The sequence below is a fragment of the Macadamia integrifolia genome, chromosome 7 (assembly GCF_013358625.1).
Source record: "Macadamia integrifolia cultivar HAES 741 chromosome 7, SCU_Mint_v3, whole genome shotgun sequence".
Lineage (NCBI taxonomy): Eukaryota > Viridiplantae > Streptophyta > Magnoliopsida > Proteales > Proteaceae > Macadamia > Macadamia integrifolia.
This window is the reverse complement of record NC_056563.1, coordinates 35,616,385-35,627,935: the sequence shown is the minus strand read 5'-3', so window position 1 is coordinate 35,627,935 and position 11,551 is coordinate 35,616,385. Positions and strand designations below refer to the sequence as shown.

Here is an 11,551-nt window from a genome sequence, read left to right as displayed (position 1 = left end):
TTGGCAGTGGAATTTTTTAAGTCTTCTATATACCCCACCACCAGCCGTCCATTTAATCTTTTATTCTTTATCTTCTCTGAAAAGCTCGAATCGTTATTTCGTTAGTGAAAAGCCAACATGCGGTTCTGCTGTTGTTCTTTGTACGTATGGAGGGTGGAGGGAGGGAGGGAGGGAGGTTTCTTCTTGTACGCACATGGCCCCTTGTATGTACCTTCGTGGGCTGGAACTGGGATGGACACACGGGGACATCAGAAAAAAAAAAGAACCTGCTAGTGTGGTGTTATTTATAGGGATTGGGTTACACTAATCGTTAAGGCATTGTCCATAGTTACTTGGTCAATCGATATGTGTACAAGTGGCAATCCAATGGCTATGAGTGCATGACACCTCTGTTCTGGTCAGTAGAAGCATAGCGGTTGGATCACTGCTTTGACATGTGTCGATCGCCCAGATAGCTATGGGCAGACCTGGGCAATCGACATGTAGCTACAGTGTTGCCTTCACCTATCTAATCTGATTTTTTGTCCGAGAGTATAGCCCTAAATTAACTTGAGGGTCAATGAAAGCACACACTAGGCTGTGTTTGGTAGCCAAGAAAAGAAAAGAAAAAAGTACACTTTTTGTACTTTTTTCCTTAGATTAAGAATTTTTTTTTTTTTGTATTTGGTATGTCTTCACCCAAGAGAAGATTTCTCTTTTCAAATTCAAAATTCCTCTTGGGAACTATGAAATTTTATTTTGCTCCCCCAAAAATTTTCTTATCTAAAACACAAGAAAACATGAAAAAAAAAATAAAAATATAATAAGACAAAAATGAATGATTACACAATGATTTCCTTTGTGTCTATCTCTCTTAAAATTCAAAATTTTTTGAGTTTCTTTCTTTTATTTTCTTTTCTTCTCTTGGCTACCAAACATAGCCTAATAAATCATCAATAATGCTATGTTTGGTAGCCGAGAGAAGAAAGGAAAAAAAGTACACTTGGTATGTCCTCATCAAAGAGAATATTAAGTTTTTGAATTTTAAAATTCTCCTTGAGAATTGTGAAATTTTCTTTTGCTCTAAAAAAAAAAAAATCTTGCCAGAAACACAAGAAAGCATGAGAAAATATAATTTTTTTTCTTTTCTTCTCTTTTAATGGTAACCGAACATGCATACTTTTTCTATTTTTCACCATTTCATTTCTTTTCTTGTCTTTTTTTTTTTTTTCCTTTTATTTACTTCTCTTGACTACCAAACATAGCCCAAGAACATAATTTTGGGATTTCATGGGGAGTGGGGCTGTCATTTTGCCCCACCCTATGTTTGGGTGCAAGAGCTCTGCTCATGTACATAGTTTTATTTCCCTATTATTTACATGATGTAATATTTCGATCCAATACGAGAGCCAATAAAAGCATGCACAGAAACATCCACATGGACAAGATTTTCATCTTTCACGAAGGATAATGCAGTGATTTCACTCCCTTCTATGTCTGAACACATAGGGCCCTCACTGCGTTTCAAACTTCTTTTCCCATATTTAAGAGACTACAATGATCAATGTCAAGGTATTCCCCAATACCAATACGGATACCTAGGAAGACCAGCTGTATTGATACGCACATAGACCAATTGTATTAGGGTCAGATTGGATCATTTTGCTGGTCAAAATATCAAAACCTTTTTTTTTTTTTTTTTTTGGGTCCATCTCTGCCTATGGCTTGTGGTATAGGTGTCAATGGGCCAAGTTGAAGCCGAATAACCATTAAGGTGAAATTCAGTTTCGATCTAATCTGGTTTTGATTTTCTATTGTTTTCCTTAATGGGTATTTATCAGTCCACTATTGGTAAAAAAATTCTGGATAAATGAAGGTAGCCATGCTGGATGGAGTTTATTGCTCCCAGATATTGGAATGGTGAAATGATTACTCTACTTTCTATAAAATAAAAAAATTTTATCCTTACTAACTACCCTTTGCGCATTATCAATAATACTGACACTGATGAGGTGCAGGAGCACTCAGAATGATCCCCTCCCAAATATTCAAAGCATTTGGTTTTATAGAAGTCAAAAGTGGTCATCAATGTCGTTGGTGGCCGGTGGGTCATAAACTCATAATCAAGGTGATCCACATCAAGAAGCTTCTTAGGGTTTATGGCTCTTAAGAGAGAAGAATTTACTTCTTTTTTTTGTTTTGTTTTTTTGTTGACATTGAGAGTTCATATCAAAGTAGTGGCATTGACTCCCAGTGTCACATCTAATAAAATGGGGGTCTCCATCTATCAAAAGCTTAGTAGGGGGAGTCTCTATCCTTCAAAAGCTTAGAAGTTGAAACTGTGTGGGTTTACTTCCACATTGATTCTAATTCTTACTTGCTCCATAATAACACCTGATCAGTTAATTAATGTGATTTTGACTGATCACTCCACCCCACCCCACCTCCCTCCCAAAAAAAAAAAGATGTTGATAGATCAATACCAATTCATGAAATCCTGAACCAAACAGTTTGCTTATTGATCTAATCAAGATTTCAAAACTCAGAATCAGTCAAGGCTGCTCTCAAATCAATCTAGATCGAATTGTATTAGGAAAATTATGTTTTTTGACACGAAACATCATTTCTAGAACTGATTGATTACCAAAAGCAGCTTAAGTTGTTTAGAATTCAAGGGGGACCAAAGAAAGAATATTGGATGTTTTAGCTTGGTTCAAAAATTTTATTGCGAAAAATATAGATTTCACTATATTTAGTGAAGTATTTACGATATCACAATACATGTACATGTCCTTATAAATCAAAATGACCATGTGAGCATCTTATCGGTTCATTTTCAACTTAAAATAAATAGAAAAGTGACTAAAAACATAAAACTACCCTTTTATAATTTATATATAATATTTTTTGTAATTTTACTAAATTTTTAAATCATTTTTTAATTTATTTTATAGTACAATTTGGGGTTCTCTATCACATTTATTGATTTTTTTTTAAATGATCACATGTATTAATTTATGTACTACTAAACGTGGCAATTAGGAAACATAACGTGACCATTCCATCTTTCTTTTATTTTTTATTTTTTGCTTTAATTTATTTTCCTATTAATTATAGATAAATTCCCGTGAACTCTATCTACATTCATTGTTTCAACATGTATTTATAATTTGTAACCTTATGGCACTTTGGACTGTACGTAGTGTACAGCTTTATGGTCATATCGTTCATCTAAATTTATATTTTATAATTAAAAAAACCCATTGGTTCTACCAGTCAAGTGACCTAGAATGCCTGAGTGCAGCCCACTGAAAAAAAATGCCATAGAACTTTAGCTCTCTTTTCTTAGAGTTTGCTACTTGAAGCTGTGGGCTCTCTAGTTTCTAAAGAATATATTGGCATTTGGCCATTGAATTTCAAGTGTCTTCTTGTTGCCTTCTCCTATGTTATGTTTCATGATTTAGAAGATTTTATCATAGAATTTGGCTCACGTCTTGTTATTCAATCTTAGCATGATCCCCAACGACATCTACCATGAAAATACATGACAACATTGACGAATGTCGACTAATGTTGTCCCAATTGCGATGGATCCACCTACAACATCATTTATGTGAAGAGAAAATAGCTATGGATTGGCTTGCTTCTCATGCTTCATTATCTCCATTCATGAAGCTATAGGCAAAATCCTCCTTTAGACCCGCAAAAGAATGCATGAGAGATAAAGGATGAGTCAATTTGCGCAAACATCTAACATGCAACTTTGGTGATTGCATATGTTTTTTTTTCATAAGATGGCACATGTTTCATCTGCTATCATCTAGATGCATAGAAGAGTATTTATAGAATCAAAATGACGTGTAATGTGCTATCATTTGACTGCACATTTAAAATGTATACATATGTGCTTAAGGTACCGTTGGTCTGGGTTGACCCTCCTATTGTATATGCTTATAGTTATAAGCTATCAATTTTTCTCCTTCGCTTTCAACCTTGAAAAGTTCTCTTAGGTGTCGGGGAAGATAGGTTAACACTTCTTTGTGTATCCATTTATTCTCACATGAAATTACCATATTACCCTCTAATATTGCACATCTTTGCTAAGAACACACTCTCCATAATAATAAACTAGGACTTTTGAAAAGAAGTGATTATTATCATTTATGGGAAAAAGAATGATATCTGCTTGCTTATGTTTATATTTACACAGGCAGATATGAAAAGACTATGTTACCCCCGTGTTTTATGTAGTGTGAACAAGGGTAAGCCATAAATTATTGAGGAGTAGATACAGATAGGTTTAACGGGAGCGTGAGGGCGTGCGTGGGTCTCGTGATACTCAGCTGTACAACGAAGCGGCTTCGTACCTAGACATATTCTCTCTTGTAAAGCTCTGCTCCCTAACTCCCCTTCCAACTGTAATCTCTAATGCAAAACCCCACTTGGTCCCTCCCGCCATCACCAAAACCTTTTATCAATGCCAAGACTACCTCTAATGCAACTCTTTTCTTAGAGTTTGCTACTTGTGTTTTTTTTGGTAAAAAACGGGGTCTATATATTTATGCATGACCAACGCAAGGAGTCCGATTTACATAAATCAGAAATCCAAGGAGTGAAAGAGGGCCAAACCATCCTACACGCTAAGGAGGTGGCTTTTCGAGCTAAGGAGTCAACGACGTTGTTAGTCTCCCTAGGAACATACTTGAATGAACAAGAAAGAAAAAAGGTAACCAGATATTTGATGTCCGTCCAAATACCGAACGACATCTACCATGAGTTTGCTACTTGAAGCTGTGGGCTCTCTAGCTTCTAAAGAATATATTGGCATTTGGGCATTGAATTTCAAGTGTCTTCTTATTGCCTTCTCCTATGTTATGGTTCATGATTTAGAACATTTTATCATAGAATTTGGCTCACGTCTTGTTATTCAATCTTAGCATGATCCCCAACGACATCTACCATGAAAATACATGACAACATTGATGAATGTCGACTAATGTTGTCCCAATTGCGATGGATCCACCTACAACATCATTTATGTGAAGAGAAAATAGCTATGGATTGGCTTGCTTCTCATGCTTCATTATCTTCATTCATGAAGCTATAGGCAAAATCCTCCTTTAGAACCGCAAAAGAATGCATGAGAGATAAAGGATGAGTCAATTTGCGCAAACATCTAACATGCAACTTTGGTGATTGCGCATGTTTTCTTTTCATAAGATGGCACATGTTTCATCTGCTATCATCTAGATGCATAGAAGAGTATTTATAGAATCAAAATGACGTGTAATGTGCTATCATTTAACTGCACATTTAAAATGTATACATATGTGCTTAAGGTACCGTTGGTCTGGGTTGACCCTCCTATTATATATGCTTATAGTTATAAGCTCTCAATTTTTCTCCTTCGCTTTCAACCTTGAAAAGTTCTCTTAGGTGTCGGGGAAGATAGGTTAACACTTCTTTGTGTATCCATTTATTTTCACATGAAATTACCATATTACCCTCTAATATTGCATATCTTTGCTAAGAACACACTCTCCATAATAATAAACTAGGGCTTTTGAAAAGAAGTGATTAATTATCATTTATGGGAAAAAGAATGATATCTGCTTGCTTATGTTTATATTTACACAGGCAGATATGAAAAGACTATGTTACCCCCGTGTTTTATGTAGTGTGAACAAGGGTAAGCCATAAATTATTGAGGAGTAGATACAGATAGGTTTAACGGGAGCGTGAGGGCGTGCGTGGGTCCCGTGATACTCAGCAGTACAACGAAGCGGCTTCGTACCTAGACATTTTCTCTCTTGTAAAGCTCTGCTCCCTAACTCCCCTTCCAATTGTAATCTCTAATGCAAAACCCCACTTGGTCCCTCCCGCCATCACCAAAACCTTTTATCAATCCCAAGACTACATCTAATGCAACTCTTTTCTTAGAGTTTGCTACTTGTGTTTTTTTTGGTAAAAAACGGGGTCTATATATTTATGCGTGACCAATGCAAGGAGTCCGATTTACATAAATCAGAAATCCAAGGAGTGAAAGAGGGCCAAACCATCCTACACGCTAAGGAGGTGGCTTTTCGAGCTAAGGAGTCAACGACGTTGTTAGTCTCCCTAGGAACATACTTGAATGAATAAGAAAGAAAAAAGGTAACCAAATATTTAATGTCCGTCCAAATACCGAACGACATCTACCATGAGTTTGCTACTTGAAGCTGTGGGCTCTCTAGCTTCTAAAGAATATATTGGCATTTGGGCATTGAATTTCAAGTTTCTTATTGCCTTCTCCTATGTTATGGTTCATGATTTAGAACATTTTATCATAGAATTTGGCTCACGTCTTGTTATTCAATCTTAGCATGATCCCCAACGACATCTACCATGAAAATACATGACAACATTGACGAATGTCAACTAATGTTGTCCCAATTGCGATGGATCCACAGAAAAATAGCTATGGATTGGCTTGCTTCTCATGCTTCATTATCTCCATTCATGAAGCTATAGGCAAAATCCTCCTTTAGACCCGCAAAAGAATGCATGAGAGATAAAGGATGAGTCAATCTGCACAAACATCTAACATGCAACTTTGGTGATTGCACATGTTTTTTTTTCATAAGATGGCACATGTTTCATCTGCTATCATCTAGATGCATAGAAGAGTATTTATAGAATCAAAATGACGTGTAATGTGCTATCATTTAACTGCACATTTAAAATGTACACATATGTGCTTAAGGTACCGTTGGTCTGGGTTGACCCTCCTATTATATATGCTTATAGTTATAAGCTATCAATTTTTCTCCTTCGCTTTCAACCTTGAAAAGTTCTCTTAGGTGTCGGGGAAGATAGGTTAACACTTATTTGTGTATCCATTTATTTTCACATGAAATTACCATATTACCCTCTAATATTGCACATCTTTGCTAAGAACACACTCCATAATAATAAACTAGGACTTTTGAAAAGAAGTGATTAATTATCATTTATGGGAAAAAGAATGATATTTGCTTGCTTATGTTTATATTTACACAGGTAGATACGAAAAGACTATGTTACCCCCATGTTTTATGTAGTGTGAACAAGGGTAAGCCATAAATTATTGAGGAGTAGATACAGATAGATTTAACGAGAGCATGAGGGCGTGTGTGGGTCCCGTGATACTCAGCTGTACAACGAAGCGGCTTCGTACCTAGACATTTTCTCTCTTGTAAAGCTCTGCTCCCTAACTCCCCTTCCAACTGTAATCTCTAATGCAAAACCCCACTTGGTCCCTCCCGCCATCACCAAAACCTTTTATCAATGCCGAGACTGCCACGTCATCATTTTTTGATGACGCTGCATAACGGTTCTTCTTTTCCCTGAAAGGTCCAAACCCACCCGAGCTTTACCCAAACCCGAAACCCACACTAAAAGGAATAGTGACAGTTCATCATCTGCCATGGGACCCACTCCCGAGATTCCCAAAGAGATTTGACGTTCCCGTGTTTACTGCGGTACTGCGGAGACAGCGGGGGTTCTCTGAGTGTGAACAGCGTAGAAGTCGGGTTTTATAGTTTAATTACGGAAGTGCCCCTACCACATCAACTACCATAAATATTAAATAATAATAATAATAGGATACTCTTCCGTCCTCCCATACCTAACTTACCCTAAATCTTCTGGTAGCTACTGCTACGCCCAACGTATATTCTCTAAAATCTTCTGTTCAGTAATGTTTTTCCGATCCATTTGAGATACTGGGGAACAAAGAAATCGTCCTAAACACAGAAAAGGACATTCAAATCTTCACAAATCCCAATTTTGGATCAATTTTAGATCAAAACTTTTCCCACGAGGTGGTATTATTGTTTGTTTTTTAATGGTATAAATGAAATATGAACTTTTAATTGGTTAGTTTGTTGAGTTGTGAATAAATCGATCTATAGATTAGGTATGAATACATTTATATTTGAATGATTAATTATTAATCTCTCTAATCAAATTCAAATTAATCACATTTAGGGTTTCAATCGGATCAGCTTTTGGACACCTCTACTCTCCTCTTTCCCCTATGGCCCTAATGCGCCTTAATTATCTAAAATTTTAAAATTCCTTGTGGCCTATGGATCAAAAAATTACCCTAAATTCATGAAGTTGTGATCTGAAATACTATATATGGGTGGCCAAATCTCAGCACCAGATTTGGTCATTTGGGTGTTAAGATCCTTCTCTTAGATCTAATTTCTGACTTTAAGGAACATGTGATTGCATGGTTAGATGGTCCCAAACAAAAATTCCAATCATGCACATCCTAGATGTGAGAAACAGATTTTCTTCTTTTTAATTCCTAAACTATGAGTTAAGTATATGATAATCTTAAGATGAAACTCTCTCTTTCTCTCTCTTAACTCCAAATCCAAAATCAAATGGTAGTTAGTAGGAAGAAAGGCATAAGAAGTGGAAAGAATCATCCTTCATCATTTATCAATGATTAGAAGAATATCAACTCTGATTTCCTTCTTCATTATTGTGAATGCATGGTTGAGTCAAGTTAAGAGATTAAGTTAGATTTTAAATTTTTTCTGTTCTTGGCAAGCAAATGAAATGATCTCTAATCCTCTGTTGCATTTGTTGACTTTTAGACCATTTTGAGTTTTGACCCATAGAATCTACACAGATTTTGTTCCTCATATCCATGAAGAAGAAACATAGAACGACTCTTAAGAATATAGAAAATATATCGGATTAATTCATTTGAAAATTTCAATTCTTCCATAATGTTTCAAGTTTTTTTTTTTTCCTTTCCTTCGTCGACTTACCTTATATCTGGCTCAACTGATATCAACATCATTATGTCCCTCAAAATATCAATATCTTAATTTTTAAAACAATTTTACCCTCCTTTGTATCGATTCCACCTCTACAATATTAGTATTGTATATGTAATACCAACAAATTGAATTATGATCTCAATAGGTTAAAAAAAAAAAAAGAATGACAGTTAAAAAACAAACAGAATTCTTACTGTGTGTTTGTTGGGCCTTTTGGATGTATTTTGGGCAATTTAAATTTAAAAAAAAAATTGTAGGATGAGAGATGGGGTATCTTTGCACATGGGTCGTGGACGGAAGCCAACAAAGAGAAAGACCAATAAACTCTTCTAAATCCTCCTCACCTTTAAAATTCAAATAAATCTTAAGAAAAATTATTTTCTTTCCAGTATCTATTTAACTACCCTTCTTATAAAAAAAAAAATCTATTCAACTACCCTGACAAGAAGGAAAGCAGAAAAAAAAAAAAGGAGAGAAAAGTTGGAGGGAGAATGCAGTGATGAAGGAAAAAGAAAATCATCTTTTTCCCAACGACGCATGTGGTGTGGGTTTCCGCCGCACTATCAGTCTACTACTACACCCGCACGGACGGCACCGAAATCAAACGTTCGTCCTCGTCCTCACTTTTCTCTACTCCAATATCACCCTCGTTTCTCTATATAAATTACGGTAACATGCCATTTCTGACTTTCTCATATTAGTATAAGGATTAACGACTGTTGGAGGGATAGAGAGGACATTTCATGTGACGAAAAGACAGAGAGGGGTGCCAGGGTTCCACCATGCCGACACTGTACCATACTGAAGTGGCTCAAATAAATTTCCCCCCTATCAGCGGTGGCAACTAGTTGGGTCTCTTCAACCCCCACCAATTTAGGGTTTTCTATGGTTTCAACAATTTAGCTAATCTATTACAAAAAAAAAAAAAAAAAAAAAACAATTTAACTAATCAGGCCTCATAGGATATGATATATGGTCAATCGGTCTATAAAGAGTTGATAATCTAGTCATAGTATTCAGTCGGTTCAATGAGATGATTATTGGGCTATCACTTTGCAACAAGAACACCCTATTATTAATTAGTATGTTTAGTAATATGTCAAATCAGTCCCAAGTTTCAATTAGTCCGTTCAGGTCAGACTTATAAGTGCGAGCCAACTTTTGATGCTCCTAAACTTTATGATTGAATTGAACCAAAGATCTAAAATTCGAATTGGACTTGGACTTCGACGAAACCAATCCTAATTTTGATCAATTCGGATTGAACCAATCCCAATTGAATTGGTAGAGTTAGAGATCCACAATCTATAGGCCGATTCTAAAGTTTTCCAAATTTATTCTAATCCGAAGTGAAATTGGGCGGACTGATCCGGATCCGATTTCAGATTTTTTTTTTTTAAAGATATTCTTCATTTCAGGAGAAAATGGAAAGTTCTGTGGAGATGACGTGGATAAGAAAAGTGAGGTGATCACTGGTCACTGAATTATAAGATTCCTTTTTGTTGACGATAGTTACCAATTTCTACAGCATCCGTGATATTGTAATTATCTCCAAAACAAAGGGCACTTTCGTACTCAAGCCTCTATAAAACCACTGCTCTTCCTTCCCTCCTAACCCCTCAATATCTCCATTCTCCTATCTCACATTCTTTCTCTTCCTCTCTCTGTCTCTGCTTCTCTCCCTCTACTACCGAACCAGAAACCCTCGAGGCGCTTCAGTAAACTCTCCAGCCTCTATTTCTCTCTCGCTCTCGTTCTCATTCTCATTTTGACAGAAAATGGCCACAGGGCTCGGGAAATGCTGCAGAATCCGGCACATTGTGAGATTACGGCAGATGCTGAGGCGATGGCGAGAAAAAGCTGCAATGGCCGCTCAGAAGTCGGCCGGTCTTAGTATCCCCGAAGACGTTCCGGCCGGACACGTAGCGGTGTGCGTGGGCTCGAGTTGTAGAAGGTTCGTGGTGAGGGCTACTTACCTGAATCACCCGGTGTTCAAGAAATTGCTGGTTCAAGCGGAAGAGGAGTACGGATTCATCAACCAGGGTCCCCTCGCCATCCCATGTGACGAGAAGTTCTTTGAAGAAATCCTCCGATTCCTTTCCCGCTCCGACTCGACTGGCAACTCTGCTCGTTTTGCCAATCTCGAGGATTTCCAGCCTTCTTGTCATGTAGGCATCCGGAGTAATCTCGATTTCTGGCCCGAATCTCGGCCGCTCCTCCGCGGCTTTACGGATAAACCGATCTGGTAAGTCCAGAAAGTGGGATTCCAGAATAAATTAAGAAAAAAAGGGCTTTGATTCTAAACTCGGAAGGAGGAATTGACGCGGCGAAATTAACTTCTGTGGACTCATTGGAAAAGTCCTTCAAGAAGAAATGGATTCAGCAAATTGAGTGGATATAAGTTTCTGTAAACCTTTTTTTTTTTTCTCTCCTTTTTCTGTTTGGTTCTGTAATAGTTGATGAAGGGTGAGCCTGCTTACCTCCGTAAAATCTAGTGGAGATGGCAAAGAGGTTCGCCGAGTCGTCCCGAGATTGAATCGGAGGGAGGAGTAATGGAATAACAAGCTTTATATCACAGGAGATGTAAGTTGAGAGATTTCCAGAGAACGAAGAGGGAAAGGGGAAGAAAAGAAAAGATATTCCTCCTCCATTACAATCTTCTCTCCCTCTCCCTCTCCCCCTCCCTCTCCCTATGTTTTGTATATTATGTTATATTTATTGATTAATTGATGGAAAATGAAGAGAATTCTGGCAAA

The 11,551-nt window shown here is 37.0% G+C and overlaps 1 protein-coding gene across 1 annotated transcript; it reads left to right on the top strand.

The window, feature by feature from the left end:
- The first annotated feature begins 10,406 nt into the window (after positions 1–10,406).
- Positions 10,407–11,551, top strand: LOC122083737 (auxin-induced protein 6B-like). Its single transcript, XM_042651621.1, has one exon. The coding sequence runs from the start codon at positions 10,574–10,576 to the stop codon at positions 11,042–11,044; it is 471 nt and encodes a 156-aa protein (XP_042507555.1). The 5' UTR covers positions 10,407–10,573; the 3' UTR covers positions 11,045–11,551.

Excerpts from the sequence above, each read along its gene's own strand:
- LOC122083737 (XM_042651621.1), top strand. The coding sequence starts at position 10,574 with ATGGCCACAGGGCTCGGGAAATGCTGCAGAATCCGGCACATTGTGAGA.